At 44.8% G+C, this 19,126-nt stretch overlaps 1 protein-coding gene across 1 annotated transcript; it reads right to left on the reverse strand.

Annotated features, from left to right (window-relative positions):
- Positions 1 to 4,445: 4,445 nt before the first annotated feature.
- Positions 4,446 to 18,062, reverse strand: PPIC (peptidylprolyl isomerase C). The gene is made up of 5 exons (XM_084881384.1): positions 17,866 to 18,062; positions 12,351 to 12,464; positions 11,815 to 11,908; positions 9,264 to 9,448; positions 4,446 to 5,080 (listed from the first exon to the last, which is right to left on the reverse strand). The coding sequence occupies exons 1-5, from the start codon at positions 17,989 to 17,991 to the stop codon at positions 4,952 to 4,954; spliced, it is 648 nt and encodes a 215-aa protein (XP_084737510.1). The 5' UTR covers positions 17,992 to 18,062; the 3' UTR covers positions 4,446 to 4,951.
- Between the last annotated feature and the right edge of the window lie 1,064 nt (positions 18,063 to 19,126).

Genomic DNA, 19,126 nt, shown 5'->3' on the forward strand with positions numbered 1-19,126 from the left:
CTCCAGATCAGTGGTTCCCAACCATGTTTGGGCCATGCCCCACCTAAGCATCTCTAAAATCCTGATGTCCCCCTCCCCCCCACACACACCTCCTGTGACATATAATTCTTATTATTCAAAAAAAAAAAAAAAATGACCTCCTGTTCATGTGGAGAAAGCCTAAAAGGTCATTAACTTGGTCTAACCAAGCTTCCAAAGAACATGGCATCCATGAAAGAGAAAAATAAAAGAACGCAAGGAAAGTTGAAGTACTGAGAAAGAAATTACTAAGAAATTGTTAAAAAATAATAATATAATGCCGAAACCGGTTTGGCTCAGTGGTAGAGCGGACTGAAAGGTCCCAGGTTCGATTCTAGTCAAGGGCATGTACATTGGTTGCGGGCACATCCCCGGTAGGGGGTGTGCAAGAGGTGGCTGGTCGATGTTTCTCTCTCATCGACATTTCTAACTCTATCTCTCTCCCTTCCTCTCTGTAAAAAATCAATAAAATATATTATTAATAATAATAATAATAATATAATATGAAAAAATAGCAAATAAAGTTTCCAAACATATAATAGAGAACTGAAATGCATAAATATATTGTATGTCAGGACCCTAGAACCATAAGAAATGCAAAAAATTCACTGTTGATAGCTCATCCTCCAATTGCCCCCCTTAAAAATCAAACTGCCCTCCTGTGGGGCGTGTGCCCCACGCTGGGAACCGCTGCGCTAAGATGACCAGAACACAAGCCGATCTCCAAGTAAGTTATGTTATATCGCACCTAAGACGTAACGCTTGGCTGAAATCTGAAATTCACAAGATGAATTATAACTAAGCAGAAGCCGTTATGTCCTTAAGAGCAACAACATTTTCCATTACAAATACTGTTTTTACTCTTTCTTTAAAAAAAAAAAAAAGTGCCTTCAGGGGGCTTTGACTTTCTAAGCCTTACAGATCAAAGATTTCCTCTGCTGTCTGAATTATAGGAATGTTGGAAAACAAAAACAGATTCTTTTCCTGCTATAAAACCCTTGCCATGTTTTTGTCTTTATGTAACTCAAAACTGCTGAACTAACAAATGAGGTTGGTGAGTGCTGTTCAGAACCTAAGAATTCATCAGAAATGGAGTGGACGATAACTTTGAAAGTGTCCTTCTAACTAATCCAACCCAAGAATACATTTCACTAAGTCCTTATTCAACGATCCAGAAAATTGCTAAGTAGCATGTAGAATAAAACAGCTCATGGCTAAGGGTACCAAGATGTTTTAAATTGTTTATGAAAGTGATTCAAGACTAAACTGCAGTCATCTGGTGTGGCTGTGGCTGGTGCACTCTCCCTCTGAGTTCATACAGGCCCTTGGCTCCAACATGTGTATTTCTGACGGCCCTGCTGTCTCAGAGTGCCCTGCTTGTTTCAAACGCATTTGCGGAAAACGTAGATTCTTTTGCAAAGCAATCATTCATAGTCTTCAGTTTGCTGCTGTGTTTGGTGTAAGGCCTGCCTTTCAGGGGACAAGAAATAAACTGCTTCTAGCAGGTTGTGTGTGTGTGTGTGTGTGTGTGTCCTGGGCTTATTGGTCCTCTGGTATAACAGACAGCCAGACAATTTGCTACCTGTGCCCTAGTGGTCTTGGAATTTCAGCACTTTGAAAATGAACCACTCTCTGCTTTGTAGCTAGAGAGACGTCATTAGGCTCATATGAATGAAAACACCAGATGGCAGGAATGGTATCAAGTACATGCCCCTATGCCTGGTGGGCAGTGGGGGCTTGCTTACGTGATCTCTGACCTTTGAGATTCAAGACACTTTATATATCTAAGAGGTCATTTGTTTCCAGTTGGTTACCTTGAAAAAGCTCAATGTTTCCTTTTTATGATTATTAAAAAGAAATGCACTCTACAGAAAAATTGGAAGACTGAAAAAAATATAAATGTAAGAGGTGTTTTTTTTTTTAAATCCCACCATTTGCATTTGATTTCTGTCCATTTACATGTTGTTGCATTTGCATTATGAGTATATATTTACAGAAGTGAGATCATGCTGCATACAGAATTTCTACTTTTTCTGGAAAACATCCATTTTCTCATGTTACTCCTAGGTTCTGTAGCATCGGTCTTAATGAATGCATAGTATTCTATTATGGGATGTATGTTTTATAACCATTTGGGGACATTCAAGTTGCTTCCAGTATTTTGCTACCATAAATAATTCTGCAATTCACATCTTTCTACATAAAACTTTTCAATATTGCTGTATTGGACAAAGACTTGAGGTTGCAAATCACAAAAAATAATTCACCCTGGCTTAAGCCAAAAAGGAAATGTATTGGCCTGCACGGCTAATAAATTAGGGTGGAGATTGGCTTCAGGCTGCTGGACTCAGTTGTGTCTTCAGGCATCCATCTTTCTGTCCAGCTTCCCTCGCTGCTGATTTTTTTCTCGTACCTGCTCCTTTACGTTCTCACAGAAGAGACAGCAGCTCTTTCCTGGATTTTCCAGCAGAAGTCCCACGATGGAGGCTCGCTAGCACCCCTGGGGTCAAACACCTATCCCTGAGCCAGTCGCCAGGTCAGGGTGAGGGAATGTTCTCTCTGCTTGGCCAACAGGACAACCCTGCTCCCTCTCCCACCTCACTCCCCACACCCTGGCGCTGCACACATGGACTTTTTGCTGTTCCTTGAATTCACCAGTCTGCCCTACACTCTCTATCCTCCTGCCTGCTCCATTTCTCTTCATAGATTTATTACCACCTGATGCTCTGCTATATATTCATGTGGCATACATGTGAATTACTTGTCTCCTCCCCTGGGAACCATGAGGGCTGACACTGCAGTTCTATTTAGCCCTCGGTAAATATGTATCAAGAGTTAATGAATGAGCCCTGGCTGGTTTGGCTCAGTGGATAGAGCGTTATCCTGCAGACTGAAGGGTCCCAGGTTTGATTCTAGTCAAGGGCACGTATCTTGGTGGCAGGTACCCAGTAGGGGGTGTGCAAGAGGCAGCTGATTGATGTTTCTCATTGATGTTTCTAACTCTTTATCCCTCTTCCTTCCTCTCTGTAAAAAAATCAATAAAATATGTATTTTTTAAAAAAATAGTTAATGAATGAGTTGGCCAGGCTAGGCACAAACTTATCCATAGGGTCAGCCTACACCAAGGACAAGAAATGCTTGAGGGAATGGTGTGATTCCCCCAAAGAGAATGGGGGCCATCCCCGGAACCCAGGGGACTGGATGATGCTCAACACAACTTCAGGTCACTTTCTAAATCAAATTCCCAGGACTGGGACTTCAAAGGTTAGGAGTGTTTTGAGTTTCTTGATATGCACTTCAGCTCCCTTTAACAATAATCTTTGTCCAGTACAGACCGCATCATGCCCCTCCCCAGCTTAAACTGGTAACTCCCCGTTCCACTGTGACTACTCTGGCCCTGAGGCCCGGCATGACCCAGCCTCAGCCTGACTCCCCTGACCTCTCAGGATGCAACATGCTGGCTTTGGCTTCTGCTCTGGAGGGAGCCCACTCCCTCTCACCTCAGCACCCTCACCTTTCCCTTCCCTCTCTGCCTAGCGGGCCTGAATGCAGGTCTGGCCTGCCCACCGCCTGCTCTTCCTTCTTCAGCTCGAATGTGCCCGCAGGAGGCCTTCCTTGGCCACTGGAACATCACTGCCCTCCTGGCCTCTCCAGAGAGCTGTGGGGATTAGTCAGAGTGCGCATTTCCTCTCATCTCTCTTTGAAGCCCTTTTCTTCAATGCAGCTCAAGAGATGGAATTTTTTGGACCTTCACTGCATTGGGACCCAGAGAAAAAGCAATAGGCTATTTTCTAACAAGAGACCATTCTCATGTGAACAAGAGCAGGCACAGGCCATTACGGCCAGGAGTGACACAATAAGGCCCCAACAAGATTTTACTTTCTCAGCTCATTTAAGTAAAAAAGATTCCTTTTTTTTTTTTTTTAATGCACAGAATTTTTAATTTTATTTTATTATTATTTTTTAATATATTTTATTGATTTTTTACAGAGAGGAAGGGAGAGAAATAGAGAGCTAGAAACATCGATGAAAGAGAAACATCGACCAGCTGCCTCTTGCACACCCCCTACTGGGGATGTGCCCGCAACTAATGTACATGCCTTTGACCGGAATCGAACCCAGGACCTTTCAGTCCGCAGACCGATGCTCTACCACTGAGCCAAACTGGTTTTTGTTGCCACTGGACTCAAGGGACCTTTCTGAAAATGTAAAAATTTAATTAAAATTAGGGACTAATCGGTTCAAGTATTTGGAATGTGGATGGGCATCATTTCTGTGCATTCTCACCCCAAATTATTACATTATTTTAGTACTCTGATTTATAGAACCCTTTCCAATCCGTTATTTGTTAACAGTAGAGTGTGTATGTTTTTGTACATTAAATTTTAAATAATTTTTAATTTAATAAAAAAGTCTTGTAAAAAGAGTTTATCTATATAAAAAGTATTTAATACAGAGAACATCAAAGCACCTTGCATTAGGTAAAGGTTCCTATGACATATATCAGATTATACTAACCAAATCTCCCTTTACCTAAAACGAATTCTGTTTAAATACAAAATAATACACTTCACGTCCCCATCTTTTCCTGTCAAATCTTCAGTATCACCAAATGTGGGGATCACAGTTAATTCAGCAAAATAATGATTGTGTTCTTTCAAAGAAAATAGCAAATACAAAGTTTTCTAGTTTAAAAATAGCACCATTGAAGGAAGGGGATATGTCTTTTAAGTACAAAGTCCCTAAACAAAATTCATGCAAAATAAGCTTTGGTTGATTTTTATAACTCTCCTGTGATCTGGAGTGGAAAACAGAAGAGAGTAGAAAGACAAAGCAAAACAGTAACTTTGAAAAATAAAAAGACCCGTACGCACGCACGCACGCACGCACGCACACCCTGATAGAGTATGTTCCTTGTTTCCTGCCAGCTGCATCACCAGTCGGGGACCTCAACCACGAAGGGTGTTTTCACGTCTATCTTGCCACTGTTGACGATGGTGCAGTCGGTGAGTGGGCGGTCATGCCCATCAGTTGCCTGAAGTTCTATGGAGTGGACCACCGTCTGGTGAGAGAAAAGCAGACACGAGGTTCACTCTGACCAGCAAGTATGGCAATCAAAAGTGAAGTCAATGCCAAGTCTAAAAGCCCAAGTGGGAAGTAAGTTGTTTTTTTTTCCTTCCCCTATGATAACAAAACCATACAAGCTAACTAAGAATATTCAGGAAATTTATATATTAAAGAATAAAACTGACCCACTACCTTAATGATTAGAGAACATATTTATCTATTTCCTCATTTCTTTTTATTTGCATTTTATTTTCTGGGGGAAAAAAGATATTTTTGTAAACACCTACCTCTAATTAAAGATATTTCTACTTGTTATAACCCTAAGTAACTGCAAACATGGAGTTTGAGTCCGTTTCAACTCCATCTGTCATAGGTCCAGGCATCATCAAATGGGCCAGATTTAGAAGGAGAGCTTGTTTTGGGTTTGCCCATTTAAAAAAATGACCCAAGTCGCCTGGCTGGTGTAGCTCAATGGTTGAGCATCAACCCATTAATCAGGAGTGCAGGTTCCATTTCTGGTCAGAGCACATGTCCAGGTTGCAGGTTGTGGGTTGTGGGCTCTATCCCCAGTAGGGGGTGTATAGAGGCAGCCAATCAATATTTCTCTTATCACTGATGTTTCTCCCTCTCTGAAATCAATAAAAAATTTTTTTATTAAAATAACACCTGACCCAAGCCATTATAGTTGAGTCGAACACTAACGTAACCCCAACCCCACAGTGATGCACAGAGATTTTGCAGTCCCACATACCACCTCGTGTCACACGAAAGGAGGGAGGCCTGGCCAAGGACTGGGGAAGTCAGCTGCTGATGTTTCCCAGACACGGTTGAGACACAAGTAGCAACAGAGAGTCTGAGTGCCTTGGACATTTCAACCTCTGGCTGACTTAGATCAATTTAAGATAAAAGGGTGGCATTCTTCTAATAATATATATTTCTAAATAGACTGTGTGTGTACCTAACACAGCGACTACACATCTGAATAGCTTGTGGCACTTTTTTTTTTTTTAAAAAAAATGCTTATTTAATAATTAAAATGGAAATTCCTGTGTTACGTATTTTTTGCCACAATTTAAAAATGCTTGTTTGTGGGCCCACCTCTGGAGGTTCTGCTGCAGCTCTGAGGTGAGGTCTAGAGACCATCTGGGTCACTTTGTTAACACAACCCAGATGATCTTTGGAGAATCAAAGGATGGAATTCAGGAGATTCCCTCCATTTCCTGAAACTGTATGAAACATACACACACTTTTTTTTTTTTTCTTTTTTTTTTTTTTTTCCTGGAGAGATAGTCTATGGTCTTCATTAGTCTTTTAAGGGTTTAATCTCCAACATGTACAGGGAACTCATACAACCTAACAAAAGGAAGATGAACAATCCAATAAAAAAATGAGCAAAGGACCTAAATAGACACTTTTTGAAAGAGGACATTCAGAAAACTAAGAGACATGTAAAAATATGCTCAAAGTCACTAATCATCGGAGAGATGCAAATCAAAACGACAATAAGGTACCATCTCACACCTGTCAGAATGGCTATTATCAACAAGCAACAAGTGCTTGAGAGGATTCAGAGAAAAAGGAACCCTCGTGCACTGCTGGTGGGAATGCAGACTAGTGCAGCCACTGTGGAGAACAGTATGGCATTTCCTAAAAAAATTAAAAATGGAACTTCCATTTGACCCAATAATCCCACTTCTAGGAATATATACCAAGAAACTAGAAACACCAATCAGGAAATATGCATCCCTATGTTCATGGCAGCACAATTTACCATAGCTAAGATTTGGAAACAGTCTAAATGCCCATCAGCAATGAATGGATTAAAAAACTGTGGTACATCTACACAATGGAATACTATGCTGCTGTAAAAAAGAAGGAATTATTGCCATTTGCAACAGCATGGATGGAACTGGAAAGCATTTTGCTAAATGAAATAAGCCAGTCAATGAAAGAAAAATACCACATGACCTCACTCATTTATGGATAATAAAGAACATAAACTGATGAACAAAAATAGATACAGTGGCAGAGCAGCATCGAACAGACTATCAAACTACAGCGGGAAGGCAGGGAAGGGTTGCGGAGAGGGAGGGAGGTAAGAGAAACTGAAGGACTGCATGCATATAAGCATAATGAATGGATGCAAGGTATTGGGGGTTAGGAGAGGCTGAGGGAAGGTCAATGGGGGAAAAATGGAGACATGTACTACTCTTTATAATAGTTTAAGCAATAAAATAAAAAAATTTTAAATATATAGATTATAACCCATAAAATATTAAGGACTTTTCCTCTAAGACCAGGCAGCAGGTCTCCTAGGAAGCATACCAATGGATAGAAGGAAATTGTTTCTTCAATTAGAGCAATAAGACATAAGACCTAGAAGACTGGAAGAAAAACCATGACCAAAGAAGAGCACCCAAAACTTGTACTCTTCACTTTTCTTACAGCTTAGCATGATGTGGCATTAAAAAATATTCATTGAATGGATGAATAAACCAGTTTATATTTAAACTATTTAGAACCTGGTTAGGCTCAGAGGTAAAACACCCAAACTCATTTAACACATGCATGCTCATGTTTAGCTCATTCAAAAGCAAAGTTCAATCGGAGATTGGAAAAGTGATGACATTCATTATCATTTAAGACTAGATTCTGGCTTGTGTGGCTGAGTTGGTTGAGCATTGTCCCATGTACCAAAAGGTCACTAGTTCGATTCATGTAAGGGCACATATCTGTGTTTCAGGCTCAATTCCTGGTAGGGGGTATGCAGGAGGCAGCCGATGGATGTTTCTCTCTCTCTCTCTCTCTTTCCCTCTTCCTTCCTCTTTCTCTAAAAAGTCAATAAAACATATATATATATATATATATATATATATATATATATATATATGAAAAGACTATATTCTTTTCAGGGCAATTATGGCTCATGAGGACATAGGCATGTCCTTTATTGTGATGGGATGTGAAATGACATATTAAGGGATATGCATTTGCCCTATTCCCCACTCATCCCACTTGCTAATGAGAATTCTATCTTTGACAGCTCAGGTTGGGCACTTCCTTTCCTTGTAAAGGCGCTTCTGAGTCGGCCAGCTCACTTCTGGCTTTCCGTTGGGTAGAATCAGAAAAGCAGGTGGAAGTTGTGGAAGAATTGCAATGAGTGAGATCGGTTTGTTTAGGTTTGGATGAGGGAGGCGGAACAACTCATAGGAAAACAAAACAAATGAAATAAGGAAGGTCCAGGGTTGGGTTGGCAGACCTTACAATAGCCGGGAGTTGAGAGAGCTACTTTGGGCAGTTGTTAAGGAGAAGAAATATTGAAAGTGGAAAAGAATGAGGACTTTAAGAAGTGTTTCTATGGATTATGAACTGGACGCCTTTGATATTTTTTGAGTCAGCAGCATAAATCTGAATTCTCTTTAGTAATATTGACTGGTATACTGTGTGTTTCTAAAGGTGACTTATATCTCAACTGAATCGCATGGGGCACTAGGGTTGTTTTGGGTTTTTTTGTTTTTTTGTTTTTTGTGGTAAGAAACACATAATGTAATATTTACCATCCTATCCATTCCTAAGAGTCAAGTTCAGTAGTGTTAAATATATTCACATTGTAGTACAACTAATCTCCAGAACTTTCTCCTCCTGCAAAACTGAAACTGTATACCCATTGAACATTAACTCCCCATTTCCTCCTCCTCGTGACCCCTGGCAACCACTATTCAACTTTATGTTTCTATGTGTTTGACTTATTTAGATACCACCTCATATAAGTAGATTCATACAGTCTCTTTATGACTGGTTTATTTCACTTAACATTCTCAAGTTTCATCCATGTTGTAGCATGAGACAGGATTTCCTTCCTTTTTACGGCTGAACAATATTCCATTGTATGCACACACAGGGCCCTAGTTTTATTTGGTTACCTTAAAAAGAGTTTCCTTTTATAACTAGTGAGATATATTAACTTCAGTACTCAACTTCTCCATATCAAGTCCTCAGCTTCTGCCCCAATGCTCCTAACAATTAAAATGCCATACCATTTATAATTTATTCTCCTCTGAAAAGGCCAGTCGGCCTCTTATAATAATGGATCTTGAACAAGCACCATTAAAATACTCATTGAAAATTCTCATTATAAATGTAAAGCTTTGAATGAGAAAAATAATATATCAAGTTACCATGCCATCGATGACTTTTCCAAATACCACATGTTTGCCATCCAGCCATGTGGGCTTGGTCAAGGTGATGAAGAACTGAGAGCCATTGGTGTCAGGCCCAGCATTGGCCATGCTGACCCACCCAATGCCATAATGCTTCAGTTTGAAGTTCTCATCTGGAAATGTCTCACCGTAAATGCTTATACCTGGTGAGATAGAACAAGGAAGGGGAGATTCAACAGATGTTATATGAAAGTCCGTTCTTCAAAGGGAAACATGAGGTTTTAGTAGAATTGGTAAAGAAGACCCGGTAAGAGTGGGAAATGGGGAAAAGATGGTAAAACATAAGGAGAAAGGAAAGGGAGCATATAATAACTCCTTAAGGAAGCAGGTCACTGGGGACGGAAACCAACATACACAAACAAAAGCCTGAAATTTGACACAGGATGGCAGCATACCCTCTGGCCTCAAACCAAGGGCCAAACCCTGACCAGCTAGTGCAGTGATCTCACTGTAAAATGAGAAGTGATTGAAGGGCAATAGTAAAGCCAGATTGAAAGGTGGATGAGCCATTTCATGGCTAAATCTCTGTCCTGAGGGCCAGGGTCCCTCTCCTTGGTCACTCCTACCTCAGTATCCAACCAGAGAACACTAAGCAATCAATACTCTTAGCTAATTCTCACAACAACCCAAAGAATAGGTATTCTCAATCCTGGTTCGCCATGAGAAACCCAGGTTATAAAACTTGAAAACAGCAGAACAGAACGTGACCACCTGGCTTTCTGATTCTAAAGCAGGTGCTCTTAGCTGCCTCAGCACTGAGAGCAGAGCAGCCAGCCTGGAAGTCGTTAGGCACAATGACGTCAGGCTCGTCAAAATACAGAGGGTGATGGCGATTAGGAACACCCAGTGATCCAACCTGAACGGAACGACCAAAGGCAGGCACCCGGGCTGGAGTTCTAGCAAAGCAGCAGGTAGAGCAGAACACATTTCCCCCATAAAACGAAGGCACAGACCATGAGAAGGATGTGCTCCATCCTCCAACACCGTCAGTGCCTGTCATGCTCACCTTCTCCCCTTCTGTAGGGCTCCCTGTCCATCTGCTGCCAGCCCTAAAATCCTGGCTTAGTTAGGACCAGAAGCAGATATCAAAGGCAAGCTGGCTGATCAGTGACATATGAGGTGGCCTGGCAGGAAAGCTCTGCCCACAGAGGAGTTTAGGCTAAATTAAGTGATCCACCAGGTCCTGTCTCCAAAAACTCAGAGAATTTTAATTCAACTCATGTATGTACACACTTGCACCTGCCACACTGAGTGCGCAAGTGCAAACACACACACACACACACACACACACACACACACACACACGCTGGGCAGGGAAGGCAGTGAGAAAGAAAAATATAGAAAAGGAGATACAGTAAAGCCCAGTCACCATTCCTGCTGGGCCCTTGGGGAGGATAGTGGGATGTCAGTCCAGGAGAGATAGTGCGGAAGGGGCAGGGGTTTGCTGATCCTTGAGCTGCAGGATTTTCCAGTGAGACCCAGCTCCACAGCAGCTGGGATCCCTTCCCTGCACGTCCTCACCAACCCATTTACCCAAGTTCCCCGCTTCATGCTACATCCCCGCAGCTTGCAGCATGTTTGCAAGGGCTAAAGGTAATCTTCCTGAAGTGCCTGGCAAATCCAAGCATGTAATGGTAGGCATTTTGTTGTAAATAAACCATTGCAATAAACATACAATTAGCAATAGTGCTGGAAAATAGCCTAAGTTTCTTGAAAAAGTTAGCAGTTTAATATCCACCAAAACGGCATTTGATAATTAAAAGTCTTAAGTAAATTTAAATTCTGTGTACCACGTGGATTCAGGAAAGGAACTCACTATTTTTCTGAAGGAAAATAGCCCAGGGAGCTGGGTAACTGGAATCCTCCATCAGAAACAATGGTCAGGGAGATTTGAAAGTCTATAAATTTAATTAGTTGTACTATATAGAACTCTAACTTTATTTATAAAAATTAATTTATATTATAATTTTGACAACTCATCTATTAAGTTTTTAGTATTAAAAAAGCTGACATAAAATGAAAGAATTTTGAGAGAAGGGGATAAATTGACCAATTCACCTGTAATCCTGCCATCTAAATGCCAATCTCGTCCTCCTAAAATGATGCCCCCAATCCTCTTCCACCAACATCCAATTTGTAGCCAGCTGCTACCCCCAAATACACAGGGTTATATTCCACCTTCCCTTCCCGTGGCAGACAGCTTTCTGTACTGCTACACACCAGGAGTCTAGCATTTTAAGAACAGTCTACCAAATGGACATATTTCCACCAAGAAAAGATAATGTACACCAAAGTGATACCTTTTAAAATTAGAAGGCCTTGCTCATTCCTATCTACCAACATTTGGCCCCCAAAACCTTATCCTTTATCCTTCCTAAAGAATTCATTTGGTGGACTTTACGATTTTGTTCCTCAAATCTTAGAACTCAATATACGGGGTGAGGATACTGGCTTAATGCTAGGTTTCAGTTTGTTAAGTGGGAAAGGAAAAATACAAAAGACAATTTACCGCCAGTGCCATCCCCGTTGGTGAAGTCTCCTCCTTGAATCATGAAATCTTTGATGACACGATGAAATCTGCTTCCTTTATATCCATATCCTTTCTAAAGAGATTATGTCAATTGAATATATAAGTAGATATAACCCATACTGAAAGATAAACCCCAGTGTTTATCTGAAAATAACAAAACAAGAGAATTATACAAAATACCTAGAGAACTTGACTAGGCCTCTGCAATAGTACACTGTTAGAAATTAACATTAACTGATCAAATCAATAAATGTAAGTAAACAAGCCATGGAAGTATTCATGGGAAGAAATAAAAGGAGAGCAATCTGCATTTTCACTTGGTATTTCTAGAAGCCCAAGGACGCCGAGGGCCTGAAGTATACAGATTTCATACAAAAATAAGGTAACATATTGCAAGATGTCTCAGGTCCACCTGACCTACTGATTAAGTCCTTTCCCCCCCAGAAGCCATCTTTATCTCGATTTAAGAGAAGGAAGATCCGATTTGTGCACACAGGAAATACGCCAAGACATACCTCCCCTGTGGCCAAAGCGACAAAATTGTCCACCGTCTTGGGCACGACTTTTCCAAAGAGGCCAACCACTATCCGGCCGACATCTTTGTCTCCGATCCTCACATCGAAGAAAACCTGCATGTGGTTGAAAGGCAGAGCAGAAGGTTACATGGAAACACCGGGTATACAAGGTAAGTGAAGATGGAAATCTGTGAATGGACCCCCATCTGAAAGCCCTGCCCACCAGTGTTTTACAGAAGGGTCATGAAGGAGCATGATATACGTTATAGGAACTCTATTTCCATGTTTTGGGTGTACTTTGCTCGCACATATTCATCCAACAAACATTTATTGAGCACCACCTGAGGGCCAGGCACTGTGGTAGGTTCTGGGTTTCGCATTGGACTCAATACTGTCAGAGTCGGCCAGTAAAGTCTCCAAGAATTCCACTTCCCCACACACCCAGGCAAGAACTGCCGCTCCTTCCTGTGTCCCAGTGTGTGGGTGAAGGTGAGAGTGGGACCTTCCTCTTCTGAAAGGTAATGCTCTCTCATCTTGGCAGAAGAAGAAAAATGGCTGAGGAGATGAACAGGCTAACATCCAGATTTAATTTTTGGAACTTCAAACAGTGCCACATTCCCAGTGCATTCTCAATAGACATCTGCAGCCGAGGGGACTGCAGGGGATGACCAAATCGCACGGCAGTCCTCCCCAAGGAAGGAAGGCACCAGGTCCCCAGCCTCGCCCAAGGTACAGCACTAGTTACGCTCAGGTCTCGACAAAACCTTTCCCAAGCATGTCACACTCGCAGCCGGCAGGCTGCGGGCCTTGTTTGGTGGCCCACCAGCCACAGTGCCTGACATTTTAGGACAGAAAAAAACACCTATCCAGAGGTAAGTGTGAGTCGCTCTTTTTGCAAATAAACTTTAAAGGTTCTCTTGGAGTTTAAAAAAAAAACACAACACGTTTCATCTGAAATGAAATTATATACATTTTGCTTCACAAATCACTGTGTGAAGATGATTCTGAGACAGAACACTTGAAAAGGCCATGGAGTCGAAGGGCATTCTATTAGCGAGTTTAGATTATATGAACCAATTTAATGTTTGAATTGATGGGGGGAAAAAGACATTCAAGAGATGGCTTTAAAAAATATGAGAAGGGTTGTCAAAGAAAAAGGATGTCTTACAGTTGAGAAAAATCACGAAGTAAAGACTGTCCACCTTCAGTTCAAGATAAGAGCTTCTGCCAATGCATCAGCTCGTCTGCCGTGAGTGATGTGATAGTTAGTGTTCCATGTGGTGTTTTACAATTTTCACACGGCAAAGCAGCACACGCTGTGTTCGTATTTATCCGGTGTAACTGCAGGCATGCACGGAAGACCTTGAGCTGAGGCAATGGTGTAGAGAAGAGCAATGCAGTGAGGCTGACTTAACCCACACATGAGTCTGGTCCCACAGGGCTAGTCTCTCCAAAGGGATTTCCAAGCCAAGGAGTAAATTCTTTCAGGGCTATAACAAAGTAGCACTGGGAAAAGAGTCAGGCACATAATTTTAAAGAAATACTGTATACGATACTAGAAAAGCCTGCCAGACTTTTAAAATACAGAGGAGCTGAGACCGGTTTGGCTCAGTAGATAGAGCGTTGGCATGTGGACTGAAAGATCCCAGGTTTGATTCCTGTCAAGGGCATGTACCTTGGTTGCGGGCACATCCCCAGTAGGTGTGCAAGAGGCAGCTGATCGATGATTCTCTTTCGTTGATGTTTCTAACTCTCTATCCCTCTCTCTTCCTCTCTGTAAAAAAATCAATAAAATATATTTAAAAAAATAATAAATAAATAAAGAGGAACAAATAAAGCCTGCAAATGTTGAGAAATCAAAGAAAATAAAACCTGGGGAGCCTGAGATGAGAAGTGCTTTTCAACCAGCATAACTCAGTAAAAATCTTATTGTCTTACACTCAGCTTAGCACGCATACAGGGGGGCCCCCAAAAATGTATATGCACTGTAACAGCTGATAGCTCAATTTTGAAAATTAAATGTATTTTAACAAACACTGCCTTTGTAGCTATTGCAAATGTGTGCCTACATTTTTGGGGACGCCCTAAATTAATACATTTTTCTCCCAAACTGCGGTGTCCTTTAACATCATGAGTGATGGATAGCAAGAAAATAAAGCAGAGTTCTTCCAACCCTGATGGAAATGGAGCTTCCAGTCCCATAGAACAGAAAGCGCATATGCCAGCAGCTTTAGTATAACAGGAAATAGAGTTTTATCAGAAGACGGGTACAGATAAAATAGGATTAAAGGTGCTGATTATCTGCAGGGACCAGGGCAGGCTTCCTGGAGTTGGTACTCGGATCCCATGTTGCACGGATCCCATGTTGCACGTTAGGAGTGGCATCTCAGTCACTTCCTGTTTCCCCTCGAAACTGCCCTCGAAAGTGACTTGGACATTATGGGGCCCTGGAGGTGGGGAGAGGGGAGGGAGGAGCGAACAGGCACTCAGGTCGCCTGACCCAAGCCCCTGTAGGGTTAATCCTCTCCCATCTCCACAGTAAAGTGAGCTGGGATGTCAAGGAAACCCAGCTCCACCACTAACTGGCTGCGAGTTCTTGCTCCTCATCTGTAAAACAGACAATTCCCTTCAGGTCTGCGTTGCTGCAGGGGAATTAATAACACCAATGACTCTAACAACTGGAGCTCTTCAATCAGGAACTAATCACTTCACCTCCTCTCTCACAGCCAGGATGCAAAACTTTCATGAGCAGATATCACTTCCATCTCCATTTTACAAAAGAGGAGCCAGAGCCTGAGCCCTCAGATAACCTGCCCAAGATCAAGATCACCCAGCCTTAGTCCCATGGCCGCACCACAAGGTAGAAAGTGCCAGCACAGCACGCTGTGAAGAGCACAGCTGGAAAGGGGGCAGCGTTACTTTCTACACTCTGGGTGCCTGGCTGCACAGAGCCCAGGGCTCTGCTGGAAAACCCAGGGCTGCACGGGCCACGTCAGTGGATGTTGAGGCCAATGAGCCAGAGCCCCCACCTGAGCCGGGCAGGCAGCAGAGGCAGTGGCCTGACAGCAGGATTCAGAGACAAGGTGAGTGCCATTAAAGGGCCCCGCAGGCGGACAGCACTACACCCCTCATGCACAGATTCCTGCTTATAGAAATCAGAGGAAAAGAAAAAGACTGACTGCTAGGGAAAAGAAAACAGGGGAGCAGTGGCCAATTAATCTACTTTTCCACACCCAGAGAAATCATTTTTAATGTCTCCATTTCCCGGTAGATCTTGCTGCTTTAAAAAGTTCACTGAGAATGTACTGAATTCAACAGAGTGGGACCTGAGGAAGACTTGCCTACATAATCCTGGAAACTCCCTCAGTGACAGCACCTTGCACCAGGGGCCGAGATGCCCCAAGCTCCCCCTCCTGCAGCCATCACTTCCTCCTCTCCTGTATCCCTCCCTCCTCTAGTTTCCCAGCCCAGGCACCGTGCCCCGGAGATGGTGACTGACCTGCTCTAGGGTAAGCTCTGCACTGGCAGGTTTAAAGCTTCCCAGGTGAAGCTTGCTCCAAAGATTGCAGGGGACACCCTCACACCAGAAGATTCTTCATTGATTATCTGAAATTCTCATCTAAAGGGGCCTCCTGTATTTTATCTGCCAATCGTAATCCTTTTCCCCTCTCCCCCTCTCTAAACTGTCAGCAAGTCTAGTGATACCTCCAGAATCTATATCAAGTCCCTCCTCGCTCCCCATTTCCCCCATTACCGCCCTCATCCAAGCCACCGCCATCTGGACTCTGGCCTGGAGCCCAGCATGGCCTCCCAGCTAGTTCACTCTCGGGAGACGGAGCGACCACAGCAATTGTGTAAAAGCACATAGGAGATCCTGTCAAACCTGTGCTGAAAACCCTTCGGCAGCTCTCACTGCACTTAGAATAAGACCGCAAATTAGGAGACTAATTGCCTCAAAACCCACACTCCTCCTAACTGTGACCTCTGAGGCCCTGCAGGATCTGGCTGCTGCTCAGCCCCAACCTCATCTGGAGCCTCGCCCCTCTCATCCCTGCCCTGAAGCCGCCTTCCCAGGCAGTCCATCCTCTTAATGGGAGGGTGGCTTTCCTGTCTGGAGGCTTGTGCCCAGGCACGAAGTTTGCCTCCCTAAGTTTTTGCCAGGCTGGATTTCTTATTCTTTGGGTATTTTTAAACGTCACTCAGTCTATATTGGTGTTCATTTCCTTCATCATTTCATAATTTCATCAGTTTTATGTTTATGGCCCTATCCTAAGAGACACAAATATATTTGCAGACTGAAAGAGCCCCCATCCCCTTCTTCAGCCCTGTGGCCTGCTCAAGCCACCTCCCAAAACTAGGTAAGCCCCAAAGATCAAGGGGCTGGGAGTAGAATTTGCGCTGAGAACAACCAGGCTAAGTTTACCTCAGACAGCCAAGGCCTTGTGGTTCTCTCAGGGAACATCAGATGTTGGGCTGAACTTCCCCCTTCCAGCCCCTCTCAGGTGGGGTCTGCGGTAGATTTAAGGGTTCTACTCCTTCCTCAGTACCGGTTCCTCGGTGGAACGCGGGGCTGGTGGTTAAGACTGCTTGAGAGGCCCCTTCTCCAGATTCCAGGCGGTTTTTCTAACAGTAGTAATTAACAAGCAGCCTAAGCATCCCCTTCCGTCCCCTCCGTCTGTCTCTCCCTGCACCCTGCCATTATCTTCTAACCTTGGGTAACTATGCTGGGGGAAAACCTGAAGCCAGGAGGGCAGTCCTTGGCAGGTTTGGTAACCCCCCCCCTCCCCCCCAATGGAGACAGAAGGCCGGCCTCACTCATACAAGTGCTGCCTATGCCTGCCAGCACCATCCCAAGCTCAGGCAGGGGCTGCCCTCCAGCCGCTGAAGTCCACAAGCACACCCCCCCCCCTCCCCCAGGGCCAGGTTCCTAAAGGAAGGAGGGCAGGCTCTCCCCGCTCGGTCTGTGATGCCGCCCGGACACCACCCGCCGCGCAGGGGCTGCAGCTGGGCTCGCCCTGCAGGGTGACGTGGGTGACATCCGCCGGCCGGCGCCCCCCCCCCCCCCCCCACCTCTGAGCTCGGAGCCGTCTCCCCCTCACAGCCCGTCCCTCCCGAGCTCTTCCTGCTCCAGCTCCGTCCCGCCACGCCGCCGAAGGAAGTGCAGGGCTGTCTCCTCCCCGCAGAGAGGCCCACCGGTTCCGGAAGTTTCTGGCCAGAGCTGCCCCTCGGACCACCGACCTGGGAGGTGAAGTTCAAACACACGGCGGCGGGCGGTCTAGGGCTCCAGCCATCGCCCCCCCAAGTCACCGGGAGAGTGCCCCCCCCCACCAGCACTTCCACCACCGGCGCAGGCGATCCCCTAGCACAGCCTCCCATCCTCTGCACCCCCACACCTCCAAACCCTCACTCCCCCCACCCCCCACCCCGAGCCCCGCCACCCGACACGGGGACCCCACTCCCCAAAGCTCCCATCCTCTGCCCAGCGGGAGGGGAAGTGCGTCCTCCGCTCGGTCACCTTGGCCGTCACCGTGGGGCCTCGCTTGCGGACCCCCGAGGACCCGGAGGCCCCCGCGGAAAGCACCAGCATGCAGAGCCCCAGGCACAGCCCCAGGGGCGGCAGCAGCCCGGGGCCTGAACCCATGGCAGCAGCGGCGGCTGGGGCGCTTCTGCAGCTCCAGACCGGCGGCGGGACTCCAGGCGGCTGCGCTTGCGCGATCCCGGATAAGTGGGGAGGGGGTGGGGGGGGGGGGGAGAGAGATACGTGTAGGGATGGGGCGGTCCGGGCAGCACCGGAACCCGGGGCGCGCTCCTCCCAAATTTGGTCCCGGCATTTGAACAGGGACTCACCCGGGCTCCTGCAGAGGGTGCAGCGGGAGCGGCGCCCCGGAGCCCGGCTTGGCTGGGGGTCAGGAGCGGAGGGGTGCGCTCAGCACCTCCAAAACTGACCGCTTGGCGCCTGTTAAACCCAGCACCAAGGCGAGGGCGCAAAGGCGTCCTCCAGACTCCGGTCCGCGTGGCAATTTGCTCGCCGCTGTGTGTGTGTGTGTGTGGGGGGGGGGGGGGGTAAGAGGGGGGGCTCTGCAATCCAGTCCGGGTCTGTGGCCTCAGCTGCCTTGGGGGTAGTCTCCGCAGCCTCTGCCAGCTTCTACCTTGGTATCAGAGCCCTGAGCCAGGTTTTGGACGCTCTCCCCGAACGTTGGGACCCCTAGGTGGGTTAACCCGATTACACATGCTGAGTTACCTCTCCTGGAGATGATTCCTTCGGGGGATGTAACTTTTTACAAATTTAAGAATAATGTTTAGGAAGATTATGTAATGACATGGGGGAATGCACAAGTCGCACAGAAATTCTGATCTCAACTCTGAAAATAGAGGAATTTTTTTAAACGGAAAGAAATGCACCGAAAACATTTACAGTAGCTATGGTGATAGAGTTGTGGATTTTTGTTTTCCTTATAATTTTCTGCTTTCCCACTTGTATTTTATAATCAAGTAAGTATTTTTAAATTTTATTGACTGATTTGACAGAGAGAGAGAGAGAGAGAGAGAGAGAGAGAGAGAGACAGACATTGATTTGTTGCACTTATTTATGCTTCTTGTTTGTGCCCTGACCAGGGGTGGAACACATACCTTGGTGTAAGAGGAGAGTGCTATAATTAACTGAGCTAACCAGCCAGGGCTCAAGTAAGTATTTTATAATCAAGAAAATGTTATTTTAAACAATGCTTTTTTGCCCTGGCCAGGTGGCTCACTCGGTTGGTTGGAGCATATACCAA

Source organism: Pipistrellus hanaki (assembly GCF_964339955.1).
Source record: "Pipistrellus hanaki genome assembly, chromosome: 4".
Classification (NCBI taxonomy): Eukaryota; Metazoa; Chordata; class Mammalia; order Chiroptera; family Vespertilionidae; genus Pipistrellus; species Pipistrellus hanaki.

Bases quoted from the DNA above. Each gene is read 5' to 3' on its own strand.
- PPIC (XM_084881384.1), bottom strand. From the start codon at position 17,991: ATGGGTTCAGGCCCCGGGCTGCTGCCGCCCCTGGGGCTGTGCCTGGGG. The intron at 12,465-17,865 runs GTGACCGAGCGG...AACCACATGCAG, and splicing joins GCCCCACGGTGACGGCCAAG to GTTTTCTTCGATGTGAGGAT. The intron at 9,449-11,814 runs GTAAATTGTCTT...CTATCTCACCAG, and splicing joins CAACGGGGATGGCACTGGCG to GTATAAGCATTTACGGTGAG.